At 34.2% G+C, this 18,828-nt stretch overlaps 2 protein-coding genes and 1 long non-coding RNA gene across 7 annotated transcripts; 2 read left to right on the top strand and 1 right to left on the bottom strand.

Moving 5' to 3' along the window:
• Window positions 1–6,483, top strand: LOC7454732 (F-box/LRR-repeat protein At5g63520). The gene is made up of 11 exons (XM_024586194.2): window positions 1–449; window positions 1,050–2,411; window positions 3,331–3,438; window positions 3,546–3,638; window positions 3,735–3,866; window positions 4,058–4,156; window positions 4,242–4,281; window positions 4,401–4,553; window positions 4,766–4,944; window positions 5,403–5,521; window positions 5,684–6,483. Exons 2-11 carry the CDS (start codon window positions 2,181–2,183, stop codon window positions 6,141–6,143), a joined length of 1,614 nt encoding a protein of 537 aa, XP_024441962.1. The 5' UTR covers window positions 1–449; window positions 1,050–2,180; the 3' UTR covers window positions 6,144–6,483.
• Window positions 6,484–7,838: 1,355 nt separating this feature from the next.
• On the top strand, window positions 7,839–14,545 carry LOC7463137 (F-box/LRR-repeat protein At5g63520). 5 transcript variants are annotated; one of them, XM_002322235.3, is made up of 10 exons: window positions 7,839–8,059; window positions 8,382–8,492; window positions 8,594–8,686; window positions 8,837–8,956; window positions 9,229–9,330; window positions 9,414–9,453; window positions 9,981–10,136; window positions 10,282–10,469; window positions 11,680–11,798; window positions 13,801–14,545. In XM_002322235.3, exons 1-10 carry the CDS (start codon window positions 7,841–7,843, stop codon window positions 14,252–14,254), a joined length of 1,602 nt encoding a protein of 533 aa, XP_002322271.1. In that variant the 5' UTR covers window positions 7,839–7,840; the 3' UTR covers window positions 14,255–14,545. The 5 variants fall into 5 exon arrangements, with proteins under 5 accessions (XP_002322271.1, XP_052303589.1, XP_024442556.1 ...); XM_052447629.1 differs by having other exon boundaries at window positions 8,594–8,695; window positions 10,288–10,469; XM_024586788.2 differs by having other exon boundaries at window positions 8,594–8,695.
• A 392-nt stretch (window positions 14,546–14,937) lies between these two features.
• LOC112324368 (uncharacterized) lies at window positions 14,938–17,759 on the bottom strand. Its single transcript, XR_002978216.2, has 2 exons — window positions 17,482–17,759; window positions 14,938–15,401 (listed from the first exon to the last, which is right to left on the bottom strand). It is a non-coding gene; the product is annotated as an uncharacterized LOC112324368 (long non-coding RNA).
• Between the last annotated feature and the right edge of the window lie 1,069 nt (window positions 17,760–18,828).

The following is an 18,828-nucleotide window of genomic DNA, read 5'->3' as shown; positions in this document are numbered from 1 at the left end:
GATTACCGTTAAAACTTTATCTTCTTCCCTTCTACTATGTAGCTGTAGTTGTACACTGTAAATTCATGTCTGAATGAGAGAGAACATGCATCACTTTTCTAAATTGTCCATATTACACAACATGTATCAAAGCAATAAAACTTCAGTATTTTCAAAAGCTGTCCCAATGTAGAAGTCTGTGATGACTAAAACCTTGGAACCTTCCTCTAATCCCAATATCATTATTGTCCATGAAGACAGCAACCCCAATCTGAATACTTCCCCTATGCTCTTAAATGGAACGAATTATGTGATCTGGTCCAAAGCAGCAAGCATGCATCTCTACAGCAGATCCAAGATGGGTTTTGTTGCTGGAAAGAAGCCAGCTCCAGCACCTGATAACCCTGCATCTGGAGACAATCTTGTCAGATCATTGTTGATCAACTCTGTGGAACCGTGACTAGTCGAAGGTATGTATTTTCGAACTACTGCTGAGGAGATGTGGAAGGCCCATAAAGAAATATATGGTGAAAAAATAATTTTGCAAAGATTTATGAACTTAAAAAAGGCATATGGCAATACAATGGAACTCTTGGAGGCATGTGGGATGAATTAACCCAATACACTCATATAACAAGTGATATAAATGTTAGAATTAAAGAGGTAGAACAAGACAAGACTTTTACCATGTTAACTGGCCTTGACTCTGCATATGACATGGTTAAAGGTCAAATTCTAATGGCCTCTGAGTTCTTTCTCGCTCTACTGCATGCTCTATCATTCAAAAAGAATAGACAAGTAGAAGGGTGATGAATTCTACCTTGAAAAGTGAGGCATTTAATACAGATGAATACTGACAATGTCCTCAATTTGTCTAGAGAACAACTGTATCAGGAACAAAGAGCAGCTTCTCTCTTTTGTACATAGAGATTCACATTTTTGTCACCAAAACATGTGCCATTGTCAAAGAATTCTATTTCTTGTTGAGACCGATTATTTCATTTCTGGTACATTTCCTTACCTGTAAAGTTTTACTACCCTGACATTTATAATCCTGCAATTCCTTGCAGATATTTGAGGAAAAAAATTTCTGTACATAGACCAAGAACTTGATGCTTTCAAGAGCCCAGCAGATTTACAAATTTCTTATCACCTCTGATAAACTAAGCACATTTAGGATCCTGTTGCAGTGAGTCTGTAACTATGATGATTGATATTGGGATACATACATAAATTTTTGCCCCTTACTTATACTTGAATTTCAAGTTCATCCAAAATGGATCCATTTGTTAGGGACAAAAAATTGTCCCTAAATTTGTTTCAAATCAATTCAAAATTAGACAATGTTTCCCCTCCATCCAGGAACTCTCAAGTGTTTTCTACTTGTATTTTGGTCTTGGAATTGGTCAATATTACCTAATTTCTAACAGGTTTGGATCAGAATTGAGAGAAGTAACTGGTTGTGATGAAAATAAGAATAATTAGGTAATATCTTAGGGGGGAAAATGAGGTTTCATGCGAAAAACAAACATAAATATCACTTCTCCAAGGGAGTGGTTGAAGGAAAAGTTGCCAATCTACCTTTGAGGAAGAGGGGCTGCAGCTGATCTTTAGGAAAGCTAGTTTGAAGACAAGAAACAACTAATTGGAGGTCTATAAAACTAGATATTGATATTTGAAAACAGAGGAATTCTTTATACATAGATGGACCATAATTCATTGTCAACAACACCAAAATCATTCGAAAAACTTTCATGTCAAATGCTCTTGCAACTTGATTGCAACCGGTTTCTAAAGATGAAAAGAAAACCTCAAGGAACAAGTAGCTTTTATTATGGGTTCATTTTTAGGATTGAAAATGAAGGCATCCTCCACCATATTAATGCCTTTTACCTTATGGAGGATATGTACAAAAACATGAGTAAACAAAGCAAATAAATATGGATACTGAAGTGGGATATGAAATCAGATAAAACAAGCAAAAGAGGAGCTGGTTCTGACAGAAAACACCAAAACCCATTCAATTCAGAGAATCCAAAACCAGAAACCAATAAAGGAAAAGAATCACAATCTCCTTAAATGGCCTTAATTGCAACAAGATTCTGGAAAAGATAACTCCTTTTTCAAAATGAATTGCTGCACTCTCTCACCAAGTATAAAATAGGCAGCACCTCTCCTATCTTTTCCATGCAAAACTGTACATGCGCTTTGCATATAGAAGTACTACTCAAATGGCTAAGCAGCTATCAGGAAGAATGAGGTGTGGGTTCTCCCTTGTGACTGAAGAGATAATGCAAAACATACTCTCAAGGTTACCGGCTTTGGCCTTTGCATATGCTGCCTGTGTTAACAAACGCTGGTACAAAATATGCAGTCAAATACTCAAAAGGCCTAAGCTTGCTTCTGCTCTCTCCCTCAACCCTTCTCTCCATGTAAGTTGTTATACATTCAAATATTTTCAAATCCAGTTATGAAAATTGGTATTTTTTCTTTTGATCGGACAAATTGTCCAATTTTAGACAGCATATATGTTCACCGAATATATTCGCATGCACGTGCATGACACGCGCAACTAGAATTGTTCCTTTCAGGCAGAGAAAACAAGAGGAATCCTGTTGTCAAACTATATATTCACATAACATATTTGCATGCACGTGCATGACACGCGCAACTGAAATTGTTCCTTTCGGCAGGAGAAAACAAGAGGAATCCTGTTGTTCGCATATATTTTCATACGGAACATATTTGACATTGCGTGTCATGCATGCGCAACTGGAATTGATATTAATTGTTCCTCCAATTGAAGAAGCATGAGGAGCTCTATTGTTGCTAATGTGATTGTACAATTTCAGTCAGCATATATGATCATAGAACATGTTTTCTGGTGTATGTCATGCACATTCAACTGGAATTGGTATTAATTGTTCCTCCGGTTGGAGAAATCGGAGGAACTCATCATTGTTGATGTGATTGCCTGATTTCAGTCAGCATATATGTTCATAGGACATATTCGCTGGCGTGCCTCATGCATGCGCAGCTGGGATTGGTATTGTTCCTACTTCTGGTTGAAAAAAACAAGAAGAATTTTATTGTTCCTAATGAGATTGTCCAATTTGTCAGCATTTATGTGGATAACACATTTGCATGCGTGGCTGGAATTGAACTGTAATGACTAACCAAAGTTTTTATCAAGTAAAAAAAGGAAGAAAATAGTGGAAATGAATTAAAAATAAATAAAAATAAACGAAATGCATAGAAATCTTCAAGATTTCCTTTCGTGTTAAATTGTTTTCCTTCGTTGTACCAAAGAAAACCAATAGAGCTCACCAGTTTTTGTGTTATGATTGCAAGGATGCTGTGGAAGAGGTTATTGAACAGGTTCTCTCTGAGCCTATTCGTCCACACTTTGCTATTGCTTGCATCAGCAAGGAGTTTAACTTGGAACTGACTCATGGACTGGTAATAATTCTCTGCTGAATCTTTCATATGGTTGTATATGGTTAATTTGACTCTAGATTCCCTCTTCTCTCTTCCAATGTGAACAAACTTTTGATTCCATAATGCAGATAATTAAAAAACTAGGTTCAAGCATCCCAATCATTACTAATATTGCCAGTGGAATCATTGGTGTTGATGGCATTGCTGATGAACTGTATGAGGTTTGTGTGTTTCTTCTCATTTCATATGCGTGTTTATGTAAATTAATTAAAATATCTGGATGTAGTGATGCCAAATCTTATGAAAATATTATGCAGGAAAAATGGGAAACAACAACTGCTGGTCCTAATTCGCAAGATTCGGATAGAGTTGACCGAGGATTAGTTTTGCTTGTTGGATTTTTACCTGGGCTCAAAATTGGCACCATTCCACTGTTACGACCGATGCAGGTAAGGTGTATTATTTTTAATGGGAAGTGATGTATGCCCGGTCTTAAGTAATAATGCATTGAGAATGGTGGCCATCACACTTAGTGAAGCATAAAATTCTATGACATTGAAATCTATAAGTATGAAAGCTATTTTTCGTTGTTTGTATGCATAATGGGTTGTTGACTTGCAATATTTTCCACCATTATCAGGAATCCAATACCTTGGTTGACAAATTTGTGATGGATATTTTACATTACACATCTGCTGTATCAGATTGTCCAGCCCCTACTGGGATCATAATATTTGGAGTAAGTTGGCATCCTTGCATAATGTTTTAATTAAATTCTTTTAATTTTCTTTGGTTGCTAACATGTGACATTGTTGATTGTCTAGGATAAAACCACTGACATGAAACCTATTGTTTCAAAGATGGGTAAGTATCTTGTTACCACATACATAATTGAGGTAGAGGGTGTCTTGGCTCAATCCTTTGTTGCATTTCTTGCCGTGGCACAGCTTACATATGTAGCTGATGACATTTCAACTTTGCAGATTGTGCCATGCCAGAAGAAACAGTCATTGTAGGCGATGCAAGTGCCAACTTTATTTTCAGAAATGGGGATAATTCTCTAAACCATCTTGCTCATACTTGCTACTTTCAAGCTGTTGCTCTTGTATTTGCAAGGGACAGATACAAGCCTGAAGGTACTTGATGATTTGTATGAATTGAAGCAAATTATGCTAAAATTACCAATCACAATGTGCTGCACTTTAAAAGTAAAAATGATGTAGCAGGTATCTTAATTTTGAAGCTTCCAAAATATGTTAGATACAGCAGTCTACATTTCTGCAGTTGCTGTATTTGCTGAAGATCATGATTCTGTTTTGATGTCTTTTCTGGGCTTTTGGGTATGCAGGTATAGGAGAAATTCAATTCCACGTGACAATGTCAAAAGGTGTAATGCCATTTGGTCCCACACTAGAGGCAGCTTCTGTTCTACAGAAAGATTCAGAGTGTTCATGGATCAGTGCAAAACTGAAAGGACAGAATGGCATTGTGGCTGCCGGGGAGATTTTAAATGATCTCAAACAACAGGTTTTTTTTTTTTTTGTCTTTTTACTGTTCTAGAAAAGTGAAGAAATGACGGGATTTCCTCTTCTATTGTTTTGCGAAAGATCTATGTTAAGAGTTCTGTAATGAACTAATTCACATCTAGACACAAAGCTGAACCACCATGCTATGCCCAACTACATTTGCTTAATTGCCATTTTTTGATGTTCAAACTGGGTAGATGAAGTTCCATGTTTATTAAATTGAAACTGGTATTAATTAAGGCTGATTAGAAGTTTGCCTCATAGTCCCCATCTGACTATCCCTTCACAGTTTCTTGGTTTTGCTGTTGAGTTTAAGACATACAACTGAGAAATTGCTGTTATCGACAAATCTAATTTAAAAGTGGAGTATTTCCTTGTGCTTTTGAAGGAGAGTGTCTCATCAGTATATTGTTTTAAAACTTATTTTCTTCCTTAATTAACCAAATGAATCTGTTGCAGTTCAGGGACGCAAATAAGTCTGCTGATATCTACATTGGTGTCACAAAAGAAACTATAAGCACCAATGATTCCGGAATTTGGACACCAGGAAGATGTTTGGATTTCTACGAAGTAAGAGGGTAAGATAAGCGATCAGTTTCCATCTGTACTGTGTCTTACATTATGTTTTTTATTTGGTAACAAATATATCTGGTCCAGAATATATATATGTTCAGGATTTCTTTGATCATCAATAGCACCAAATATGTAGATTGACTGTGTTTTCTCTTGACTTTAAACAGAGGAGGTGGCCGTTACTTTAATGTCAATGGTGTTGGCATCCAGCCTGGTGATTCCTTCCTATTCTACCAGTCAGATTCTGAAACTGCTTCATCAACATGTGATCACGCCTTTAACAAACTTTTAGCCCTGAAGGCAGAACTGAAAAGCAAAAATTATCTTCATTTGAGCAAGTTCGCTGACAAGGATGACAAGAAAGAAGTTCTCGGTGGTCTCATTTTCTCTTGCTATCGTCGTGGCGAGTCATTCTTCGGGGACCCTTTTGTTGATAGCTATCCATTTTGCGACAGCTTTCCTACGGCTCCAGTAGCAGGATTATTCTGCAGAGGAGAAATTGGAAGGGGCCCCGAAAGCTTGATGAATGAAGAATACGAAGATGTAAACTCCCCTAGGTGCTGTCTCCATGTTTACAGCACAATATATTTGGTTATGTCATATCTTCCACCATCCGTAGAGAATTAATCTCTATTAGGAGTTAAGCATGAGTAAATCCTGTAACAGCGAAAAGAATGGCAATTTCCTGCATCTCTTGTTATGTTTACCATTTTCCGGAAATGAATCGCTGGCTCTCTCTTCTATGAAGTGTTTCCAGAGTTTGGACTAGCAGGATACTTTGCTGCATTAGAGGAGTTGGACAGGTATGTAGTTGTCAGTCTAATTACAGTTGAAGCTCTTTAGTTTGTCATTTATGTTTCGTCAACCTTAAAAAAGCAGTAGATGCTTGATGTTTGTATGCATAATAATGTATGGAACTGTATTGGAGAGGATCACTCCTTTTCTATATGATCTCCTTTGCCTAAAAGTCTTGCTTCCTTTATTAGACTCTAGTGTCTTACACATGCAGTGAACAAAATACACTCAAAACTAAGAATTGCATGATTGTTCAGGGTAAAAAAAGAGAAGGAAAAAAAAAGAACAGATTGAAGTGGAAAGCCTTTAGTTCATACTGGATGATAATTTAATTCTAACCCAACTTAATCTGAACCGAGTGGGTGGTTTTTTTTTATGAATATTTTATCCGATGAATATCGCCAACCTAACTCAAATATATACTTATATTATATAAATATATATTGCAACATTTTTATTTTTTGAATCCAATATAATATATACATATTTTAATATCAATATAATATATATATATACATATACACATGCACTTCAAATATATATACATTATAATTTTATTTTATATTAAATAATAAATAATAGTCAGATATCTATATAAATACTCAAAACTTGATGGATAGGATATGAAAATTAAATTTTTTATTTAATAAATAATGAATAAAATATAAATATAAAAAAACTTAACCTATGAGTGCCAATTTCTATCTCTAATTTCATAGTTCATACAACCAAGTCATTCCGTTCCATAATGTTAACAAACTCTTAAATCTTGTCTACCACCTATGATTGGAAAAAATAGGAAAAAAAAGGAATTATTATACATGTAAAAAACTATTTTCATGAAACTTGAATCAATTTGATGTGATGATTCAATACCTAAACTAAGTTAGGTTAGGTTGAACTGATTAAAATTTAAATTCAGATCGATCAAAACTAATGATTTAATTATTTTTTTAAATAATATTTTTTTTATTTTTTTTCAAAAATTAAATTAACATGTTAATTTATAATTTAAATCTTACACGGAATAAGTCAAGTTTAATAACAATTTTAAATACACAACTAATATCTTTTTTTAGTAAAATATAATAAAAAAAATTAAAATTTGATTTGGAGGATAAGTGAATTTACTTCCTATACTATTCTTTCTAGTTTGAATGGAAGAACGATGTGAATAAATAAATATGCAAGTTTAGATGTGGTTAGTATTGCTCAATTATCTGAAAAGAGGTTTGAAAATACCCTAATTTGTTGAAAAAATAAATAAATAGATAAAATAATAATATGTCAATTATTTATTTATATATATATATATATATATATATATATATATCCTATTTGAAAATATTATCATTTTTGATGGAGTAAAATAAATACTAAAGAATAATAAAATGCCGCCAACATGTAATGAAACGCACAAAACGACTCCTTGGCAGAAACTCAAAAACAGTTGTCGTTTAATCAGATTCAAATGACAAGTCGTTTGCAGAGAAAAAAAAAACCTATATATTTTCAGCAACAGTTGTAGAATGCTGACAACAATAGAGGAGAAACCAAAAGAACCCAAAACGCCAATGACAAGCTTTGCATCAATAAACGAAGACCTTATCCTAAACATACTAAAGAGACTACCAGCTTTATCCTTTGCATCAGCAGCTTGTGTTAGTAAATCATGGAACCAAATTTGCAATCAAATCCTCTACAAACCAAAGTTTGCCTCTGCTTTTTCTCTCAATCCAGACGAAAAGGTTTGTTGGGTTTTCAAAAAAATCAATAAAGATTATATCTTTAGTGCAAATTCTGTCTCTATCTTGAATTGGAGTTCTGTGTTTTTCGATGATATCAATAATTACATTTATATGAGTCTTGTTGGGACCTTGAAAAATAAATAAACGATCATAAGTGTAGTGCAAGTCTTTAACTTGAATTGGGTTTTTGGTGTTTTTCAATGATATCAATATTTGCATTGGAAGAGTCTTGTTGGGACCTTGAAAAATGAAGAAAAGATCTTTAGTGTAGTGTAAAGTCTCTAACTTGAATTGGGTTTTTGTGTTTTTGATGATCAAACAGGTTGCATTAGAAGAGGTGGTGAATAAGGTTCTCTCAGAGCCAATTAGACCACATTTTGCCATTGCAAATGTTATTGGCAGTGGAGTTGATTTGAGTGAAAGACTCAATTTTGTAAAATTTATCATTCGTTAAAGTATTTCCTCCTGACATTTTTTGGCTTTCTTATTTTTGGTTAACATAATAACGTTTACTTGGTATGGTTTGTTTTGCAGTTAGCAACAAAACTTGGTTTCCAAACTCCAATTATTGTGTCTTGTACAAGTGGAATCATGGGAAGAGATGCTGTTACTGATGAACATAGAGAGGTCAGCACTGTAAAGGATTTTTAGTTTTGTTCTTTTTAAGAAATATGAAAGACTACATTACTGGCTTCTTTTTAATAAATATTTACTTGTGTAGGTTACGTTGGAAGCATACATAACTGGCTTCTTTTTAATTAATATGTACTTGTGTAGGTTATGTTGGAAGAATATTGGGTTGATGGAGAATCAAATCCATGCAATGGTATTATTTTGACTGTGGGGTTTTTACCAGGACTAAAAGTTGATGCCATCCCGCTGTTTCAACCAAGAAAGGTAACTAAACTTCAGTTTGTAAAAATGATGTTTTCTATAGGATTCTTCATTTTCTATTGCGCCAAGTTGAATGGTTCCGTGGCTCTGAGCTTGATTTGGGAAAGGAAATGGGGACAATAAGGTAGAGCGAAATAATCATGTCATTCTTGATGATTGGCATATGTGATGTGTAGCATACACCGATTATTATTTTAGAGGAAGTATGTAGAGCTTTATGAGTTTTTTGTCTATAAGATAACTGCTCTTGTGGATGTTTTGTTGAAGTGAATCAGGGATGTCGAGCGACAATGGTTGATAACTTTGTGATGGATATTAAGGATTATGCAACTTCTATTTCTGGTTGTGCATCACCAGTTGGCATTATAATGTTTGGAGTAAGCTAATGTTTTCCAACTTGCTCGCACATCCTTTTATTGAGTGAGATTCTTGCTAAGATGTGACTTTGGTCCTGCTATAGGATGAAGATGCTGACCAGAAACCTGTCATGGAAAAGCTGGGTGAGCTTTCTCAACTAAGGAAGCATTCTTTCTTCCTTTTTTTGTTGTTCTTTATAGGAAAATAGAGCAAGGATTGTCTTGTCCACAGAAAATGTTTTCTTTTGGGACCCTGACATGGCAAGGACTGCTAATGCAAATTATGCAATTAATTGGCATAGTTGATCTGAAGGTTCATATTTATATACATTCTGAAACCAAACAGTGTTAAGAGGAAGAAATTTTTGCATCTATTATTTGTTCATTTTGTTTTCTGGAAGAGTCATAAGAGGTTGATGAGAGTAGGTTCCTTTTCTGCCATGCTCTACCTGCAGCAATAGGTTATTTAAGAATATAAAAAATTGTCACTTATCTTATCTGTTTGGTTAATCACTAGAAAGTGGACTAAGCAAACTCATATCTATTTAGCTAACAAAATAATTGGCCATTTAATTCTTGTCCCACATTTTGAAAGGATTGCGAGACATCATAAACTGTCACATAGCAATCTCCTGTGTTGCTACTTAAGTTGATATTATGTTCTGTTGCAGATCATGCCATGTCAAGTGACACTATCATTATCGGTGACGAGAGAGCCCAATTCTTGTACAGAAATGGCGTAGAGTCAAGAAATGACTATGAGAGCAGTGAATATTTTTCTGCTGCAGTTGCTCTTGTATTTGCAAGGGATCGAGACAAACCTTGCGGTATCTAATTATTCATCTCTGTTTTTGTTACTTCAACTTTTGCAACTAAAATGGAATAGACAATGCACAGTATGTACTTACCTATTCATTGTCTAATCATATGACATGTTATCTCATATCTCTGCTACTTTCACTTATTGAGCAGGCACAGGGGAAATCCAATTCCATGCTGCATTATCATCTGGTGTTTCTGCAGTAGGTCCAAGGTACAAGGCAGTTTCTGTCAAAAAGATTGTATCTGGGACAGGTCATACTACATGGCTTACTGCCAGAAGAGAAGGGGAACATGAGATTCAAGATGGTCAAAGGATTCTAGATGACATCAACAATGAGGTATGCTGGCCTTTTGGAAAGCCATTCTTTTGGCTTATGGTGATTTCCTAATTCCTAGTTGTTTGTAGTGCTTACATCATCTATATATGATATTTCTATAAGATCTATGCTTAGAAATATACATTTCTATATTTTGATGCTTAAGGGCAATGAACTTCTACTGCCTCAGTGTTTTCTTTCTTTCCTTTTGCTTTGGTGCTCAAATAAAGTGGGATTGAGTAATGGGCTTTACTGTTGCATGAACCATTTGCATAATCGCTTGCAAAATTTTATTTTGTTCTAACAACTTCTGATCATGTTATCTCTGACTGACGGTGATATATATTTGTTAATTAATATGGTCGGAAAATGAGATTAATTTGTAAGTTATGATGCTTAGACCTTGTAAGAACTCCACATAATCGTAATCATTGGAAGTATTTTTTTATTTTGGTGATGTCAATCAGTTGGAATCATGTTTATTTCTGCACGATTAGTCTATACTACACAATACACTTGGTTTTCTTTCATTTCAAATTTATCTATCATCAACTAGTTCTTTTCTAGGGATTTGAAGCATCTGCATCTTGATCATATTAAAATGATGTGTTATGGAGATGGCTCGTTGAGATGGTAGGAAATTTGCAATTTCTAGTTTAAAAGCTTATTTTGCTCCCAGGAGAAAAAAGAAAAGAGGAATTTGATGCTTAAATATACTGCCTCGCTGTTATTCTGAATAGCCAATTTTCTGAGGTGTTCCAATGCTGGTTTAAAAAACTACAACTCTAAAAGGTTATACCAAGACTTTAAAGAATTGCTTTTTTTCCAGATTGGAAGAGCATAATGGAAAAGATATTAACTTTTATTCTGAATGCAGGTCAGAAGTTAAGCTATGCAGTATTTCTTGCTGCATACACACGTATAATCTGAAACGTTCATAACAGAACTCTTGTTCTTACATCTAACTGTTGTTTGCGAAAGATGAGTGTAGGGTTCTTTTCTGCTTTTAGTTACAATGTTGTTGTTAGTTTTTAATGTTGCATTGAAGTTTATGGTATTGTTTTAAAGAAAGTATCATACTTTTCATGCTCTAAACGAGACAAAATATTACATTGGTTGTTGAGTGCTGTTTCAATGTTATTAATCTTCTATTATATTATGTTTGATTGAAGGCATATAATCACTCCTTTCATTTTATTTGTGCTCTCTGTAACTTATGAATATGTGACAGTTGGTGAACCAAGTTGGACACCCTGATCTGTACATTGGGGTTACTGAACAAAGACGTTGCTTTATAGGGTCACAGAAGTCAAGAGTGATGACATTCCTGGTTTTCCATGGAGTTATGGGGTGAGATGTCTAACTTTCATAATCTTTACATGCCTTGTATTTTTTACAGACATTCATCATTGACGCGGCGTATAGCGTGGATAAAAGCTAGGGTTTTCAAGCCTTAAGGTTAAAAGCCTAAGCTGTAAAACAATTTAGAGAAAACTCTCTAGTGTTTTATTAAAAGTCTAAATAAGAATCTTCAATCTCAAAATAAACTAGGCATCTCTATATATATTAGTTTTAAAAAATCTTTTATAGAAAATGATTCATAATTAAAACTAAAATCCTTTATAGAAAAGGATTCCTAATTAAAACTCACCTAATTAATAGAATCCATTTAGCATTAGAATTACTAAATAGTAAAATACTAATTAAATTAAAAGTTCTAAGCTAGGTAAGAAAAAAAATCCAAATACAATAAGGTAAATAAAGATAATTTTGCATGGTAACTTACGAACCTTATTTGAATTCCTTCTCAATCTTCAATCATCAAGAAATTTTAACTTAATAGAAAACAAGGCATTCAAAATCTTCTATCAAAATTTCTGCTCAATCCAACGGTCGAATTAAAAGTTATGTTTGATTTACCAAAACTACATCTTGAACTCTTCTTAAACTCTTCAAAACCTAAAAACCTTAACCATTAATGAAACAATGCAATAAAAATTATTATGCCAAGAATATGGAAGAAATTTCCCCACGTCAGTCCTCTCTACTTTTGAAAAACTTGCCCATGAGTTATTTTTCAAGAATTGAACTCTTCCACCCCAAATGAACAAATATTTCAAATATAGCATTGTAACTAACATATTCACGAAGTAGCATGTCCTTGACCCTTGAACTTCAAAATTTAATATATGATGTGTGCCTGCTAAAGAAAATTCCATATTTAATGTTATACATTCCATTCCTATGAAGTCCACTTGTATTTCCTTCCCACATTCTCTTCAAACTTGAGTTCATCATCATTTATGACCTCCAATACTTTAACCATTGTATGTAAAGGAACAACAAAATAATCTTTCCATAATATCTATAGGAAAATTGTCAGAAACTACCATATCCTCCATGTTCTTGTTTGTTAGATCTTCATTCATGACTGAAAGATCATTATTTACCACTGGCTTCTCTAACTTAAGGTTAAAAGAATGAAATTGTTTGTCAGCACCCTCTTTGATCATGTTATCTTCGACATAATTAGATAACTTTGAAATTTTGCTCTCTCCAAACTCCTCCATGTTTTTCCTCCTTGCCTTTTGAAAATTTTAAACACAAGGCAAATAATAATAATTTATTTGCTTACCTGCCCAATATAAAATCTCTTTATAATCATCTTGTATAAACTCCAAAATTAATAATTGTTTCAAATCTTGCCAAGATGAAATTAAAGGTATACTAATACGAGTTCTAAAGTCTAGTAATTCAAACCATCATTTTCTAACACCACAAGAAAGTTTGTGTATGACAAATTCTACTTTTTTATGATAAGGAATCTTCTTGAAATAAAAGTAAGCTTCCAACTCTGCCAACCACTTAATAATTTTTTTCTTTGAAAATCTCCCATCATAGAATGCAATCATCAAATTTAGGAATAGGTTTAGGGTTTGGCTTGCCTTGAGGCAAGTCTCCAGGTAAGCTCCTCTCCTCAAAGAAATTTCCCTACGGCAACCATGCTCTTGGAAGAATTTATGAAACATGAAAAGTTTGTTATCTTCATCAACTCACCTCATCATATGTAAAGAGATTCTCGCATTATTTTCGTCTTTTCCCTTTTACTATGTATTCCTTAAGAATGATCACAATGTTATACTCTTAAGCGTTTCTGAATCTATAATCAAAACAACTGATGAAAATTGAATTTACAACTTTAGTGTTGTGAACACAGGTGCTAGAACCAACAATATTAGTATCATAGCAATAAATTTGGGTGTAGGAATTGTTTTCTTTGCTTGGTTTAAGCTCACACTCGCAGACCATTTTCTAAGATACTCTTCTCACCGAGATAGTTTTTTGTCAACAGGGGAGATCAAGAGTATCTTTTTGCTGACGGAGTTGGCATCAGAACCGGTGACTATTTCCAATTTTACCATCCAGATCCAAGTGCTGCATTATCTTCATGCAGTAATGTCTCCAAGAATTTCAGAAACCTGAATCTAGACTGGAGTTCTAGAAACTGCCTTCACGCACGGGGTGTTTATGACAATGTTTGTAATAAGGAGCTTGTTGGAGGTTTTGTTTTCTCTTGTTGTGGCCGTGGTGAATCATTTTTCGAACGCTGCAATGTTGATAGCTCACCATTTTTGGACAATTTTCCCGGGTTCCCAATGGCTGGAATATTTTGTCGAGGGGAGATTGGACGTGGCTTTTCAGTTTTTAATGCGGATGAAGGCCAGGAAGAAAGGACTTCGCATTGCTGCCTACATGTATATAGCGCTGTATATCTGTTGGTGTCTTATACTCCTGCACATCCCTAGCATTAGATGTATCTTCTTCCCGATGGATTACCAGAAGTGACTCTGCTATTGTTGGGACTGGGTGGTGATGTTGCTTGATAGTAATTCTGTTAATAAGCCAGGATATGATATGCATGTCTTTTGGTCCTGTTATTTTATGGTTATGCTGTGTTCAAGGTTTAATACTGAACCATAAGCTAAACCTTTCAGGAATTATGTTCTCAGTTCAACAATCAACCAAAACTACTAATGTTACCTGGGGAGCCAGGATGAGCAGTAATAGTAATAACAAGTTATTAGCTTATTGCACTAGTTTCAAGGATGTCGAATCTTTCCCTAATGTGCCTTGTTCCCTTCTGCATCTTGTCAATTCGTGTGATAAGAGTAAAAGATTGGATTGCATCTTGTGTTTCTTATCTTTCTATTTTTTATGATTGAATTATGTAACATATTACATTTATAAACTCGAAATAGATTTCCTGCTTCTTAAGACAAATGAGCCTTGCTTGGAATTGTTGTTTTTATTTTGTTGGGGTCGTTGAAAATTCACTACTTTGCAGGAGAAACATAGTGAATTTTTTGCATGAAAACCCTCGTGCTTTAATTTTTAGTCACAGATTAAGTTGACCCTCCATGCAAAACATTTTCATCAGATGTGTGCCTCATGTTACCACACGTGCACATGCAAGTGGATGAAGGGATCATAAATTGAAAGTATTAGGTTTGATATGCTCATAGATAAAGTATAGGAGATTAATTTACTCACTTACAACACTTGAGGGACCACAACGAATTTAGAGGGTGTTTGGAAAAATGACAGAGATTAATTTTTAAAGTATTTTTTGAAATAATATTTGTTTAAAAAAAAAAATTGTTTTTCGTTTGATTGTATGTATCTTTCTGGGACAATGCCAAGGTCTGCGAGTCCTCCTGGTCTTGTTGTTCAAGAACTATGCTGTGTTTTAGGTTCAGCATGTTCTAAAGGGGGAACCCTGCTGGAAATGTAGGTTCACTGTGACTAACAGAAATGACTCATCTCATAGGGCAAGCCAAGATGAGCATTAAATGAGCGAGCAGTGAGTTTGTCAATAGAGTAGAAGCTCTGCATGCTGCTCATGCCTAGAAATTCCCACGCTGTGCCTTGCTCTCTTTGATACCTCGATAACTCCTGTATAAAGAAGAAGAGAGCTTAAATAACATGTTTCGACAAGTACTAAATTCATCTAGTGTCAATTTAATTAATGCTGTTCTACAATCACTAAAAGCTAGCATGTTTCGACAAATTTGTTTTCAATAATGTTTTCTTGTTGGGGGTAGTTAAAAGATTTGCTAAATCTTAGGTTAAGCTGGTAATAAAGGGTTTATTATGCTCATATTTATTGGCGATATGGTGTTGGGTTGTGTTTAAGAGGCTTTGACTATAACTAGAGCCATGCTCCCAGATGAAAGTTCAGGGAGAATAGCTGCAGGTTCCTGCCTACTTCTGTTATGGGCTAGGTCAATTCTGGCTTCTGTTTAATGATTTAACTCGCAGCCACTTTCCCTGGCATCACAAGTCATTCAAATCTAGCTCTCGTCATGGCAGCTAGAAAAATTATTGCACTTACTGAAAGAAATTTCTCGTTTTTTCACCCTTTTTCTTGTGATGGTGCAAACAAAAAATTCTTTGTTAGGTTTGTCGACAGATCAATTCGGCTCTTGTTTTAACAAAAGAAGGAAAAATAAATCCTTTCTTCAGCCTTTTTTTTTCACCCTCCATTTAGCTATATGCCTATATCCACAAAGTACAATGCAAATGTTTTAGCTTATGTGGGCGTAATTCAATTTTATGGGTGGACTATATATTTCCTTTTATCCTACAAAAAAAAATGAAAGAAGAAAAAAAACTTCAGATGACAGCTAGGTTTCTTGAAATAAATTAAGTGAAAGAAAAGAAAAGGTAAATGGAAAACGCATCGTTTCAATTCGTTTAGTGGGAATTAATGTGTTATAATGAAATATACAAAACTTTGTATTATAATCTGTTTTTTAAATTATTTTTAAAATAATATTTTTAAAAAACACCAATACTAAACATATTCACATATTGCAACTCGATCAAAATATTAAATTGTGCCTACTCTTTGTTTCTGTCTCTCTATCGTGCACATGCACGCACACATATATGTCCTTGTACAGATCAAAGAGAGAGCTTCATGTATATATACTCACCACACACACACACACACACATATATATATTATATATATATATATATATATATGATGAATTAATCGACCAAATTCGATATGTAAGGAAAGATTATATAGGTTAAACAAAAGAGGAGCTGGGAAATCATAATTATTAACGCTAATTATAAATAAAACAAAAGAAAGTTAATTAATTAAGCACCTAACTAAAGGAAAAGAACATGCTTCTACTGATCTGCATGCACAACCGTACACAAAATTATCAAACCGTGCATGCATGTATAATATCCATGCAAGAAGCATGCATATATATGGATCATCATCATTATTAGTCTTGGTTTAGTGATTTCTTTGGCTCGTTCGTCTAGACCCTTAAATTTTAGGATGTATCGAGTATCTGCAGGTTGATGATAATATACTTGTAGTTTTCCTATATATGAGATTTAAGATCATGCAAGATTTCATAAAGGATTGTGGAGAAGAGTAGCGTTGGAATTGTTCAGTGCTAATTACAGCAGCAGCCTACTAAATATTGCCCAGGCAGAAGTTTGTGAAGGAGAGATGAGAAGCTTAGCAAAAAAAACTAAGTACTCGGCTAAATCATGACTCGAAAACACCCCAAATTCTCCAACGACTTATACCTAACTAGACTGTACTTTCATCTATTAGTGAAAACCAGTTTATATCCGTCTTTTTTCAGAATATAATGATGGTTTGCATCATCATTTAATCAATTATGGCAATAATATTACCAAAACCCTAACAATATTAGATGTTGCTATATGCATTAACCCTAAAAGAGAAACATGTATAAATAAGGATCAACAGATACGAGCATAACATAGGAAGTTGATTCATTGTTGAAGAGGTAAATGAAAAAAAGAAAATAAATATGAAAAATATCCCATCAAAAATCCCAGAAAAGAAGAAACTTAAAGGATCATATATAGTTAGTGTGATATTGGCACGGCTCAATCAGATTAAACGACCCAACATCATAGTTTGGGAGATTTGATATGATTGAGCCATCCCAACATCCCCCACTTTCTCCGAACTTACCACACGTATTGGAAACATGGCTGATTAAGATCCATCAGGTATTTGCCACTTAATGTCCTTGGAGCTCGTAGACATTCAAGATGATCTTGTCTTTCATCTCAGGGAGGAAACACAAGAGAGATTGTACTGGCAATCAATATTATGAGAGAGTCTAGCTCGATATGGTTATTTTGATTGAATATTATTCATAGTTTATAAGAGAAAGAAGAAAGTGGAAAAGGTATGAAGGAGGTACTAGCAAGAAATCAGGATGGTTGAGATGTCAAGATCTTTGCTTTGTTTTTAGAAGAGTGATAATTTATATAAAATTCCCATTAAGTCTTCCCACAAATTGCTTAGTGCTTGATGACATTGGCACTAAGTATACAAAAGAAAATAAAGTTATTTTCAACACTTGGTATTTTCCACGTTAATGTTTTCTAATAATAATCGCTAATATCAAATCATAATCATGAGTAATTAATTAATAACTACTTGGTAGCTCGATAATTAATTATTTAAGAGCATCGTTGGCATCATGCTCCTCACACAGAATCATTTGAATGAATTGGCATCCAAACCCTGAAAAGAATCAAAGAAAAACTGCTCTCCTTCAAACGGGTTTGAATTTTTCTTTAATATGAATGTGTTTAAATCTTTTGTTTAATTGAGTTTTCTCTGGCCATCTCCTCTATGGACTTTGTAACTTTCTTTCCTAATCATCAATAAAATATCCAGGAAAATGGATCGTCGGCTATAGAAAATTTCTGTAAATTCAATATATACTGATATTAATCTCTGCAATCAAAGTATGATAATGAATCAATTACTGCTATATTAGCTGCTATTAATAACCTTATCATGGCCATGGCCAAACAAATCACTCGATATATATATAAACCTAGTTATTTAATAAAATTAATCGAAGCAAAGAAGAGTATTTAAGGAAAAAATATTTTTAAGACAGCGGCAATTAATCTTGTCTTAATAAAAACAAAAGACGACAATAATTTGAATTTTACAACGCATGCAGATTTATATAAATGCCACTTAACAAGCTCCCTGTCTGAATATTAAGTGACATGAATTCTTAATTTAATGCTAGAGAAGAGGGAAACGTAGGAGAGGCTGAGTTGGCAAGCCTCCATGATCCGTCCCACACCTCAGTTCATGATCACCATTTCGAATTTTAGAGATGTCAGTACTGCCCTTTTTATTGGAAAAAATAGGATTTTTAATCTCAAACAATTTTGATCATAATAATGACAATGATATGACGGTGTGTGAATTTGCTACTGGTTGCCTTGACAAATTCTTCTGTGAGCAAATGCTTGGCCCTGGGGGGAGGGCAGTTGAAAAGTGTTTAAA

This window comes from Populus trichocarpa, chromosome 15, assembly GCF_000002775.5.
Source record: "Populus trichocarpa isolate Nisqually-1 chromosome 15, P.trichocarpa_v4.1, whole genome shotgun sequence".
NCBI classification, from domain to species: Eukaryota; Viridiplantae; Streptophyta; class Magnoliopsida; order Malpighiales; family Salicaceae; genus Populus; species Populus trichocarpa.
The sequence above is the reverse complement of the archived record's forward strand: the minus strand, read 5'-3'. Positions and strand labels throughout refer to the sequence as shown.

Bases quoted from the DNA above. Each gene is read 5' to 3' on its own strand.
- LOC7454732 (XM_024586194.2), top strand. From the start codon at position 2,181: ATGCGCTTTGCATATAGAAGTACTACTCAAATGGCTAAGCAGCTATCA. The intron at 4,554-4,765 runs GTACTTGATGAT...TTGGGTATGCAG, and splicing joins GGACAGATACAAGCCTGAAG to GTATAGGAGAAATTCAATTC. The intron at 5,522-5,683 runs GTAAGATAAGCG...GACTTTAAACAG, and splicing joins GATTTCTACGAAGTAAGAGG to AGGAGGTGGCCGTTACTTTA.
- LOC7463137 (XM_024586788.2), top strand. From the start codon at position 7,841: ATGCTGACAACAATAGAGGAGAAACCAAAAGAACCCAAAACGCCAATG. The intron at 8,493-8,593 runs GTAAAATTTATC...TTTGTTTTGCAG, and splicing joins TGAGTGAAAGACTCAATTTT to TTAGCAACAAAACTTGGTTT. The intron at 8,696-8,836 runs GTAAAGGATTTT...GTACTTGTGTAG, and splicing joins AACATAGAGAGGTCAGCACT to GTTATGTTGGAAGAATATTG.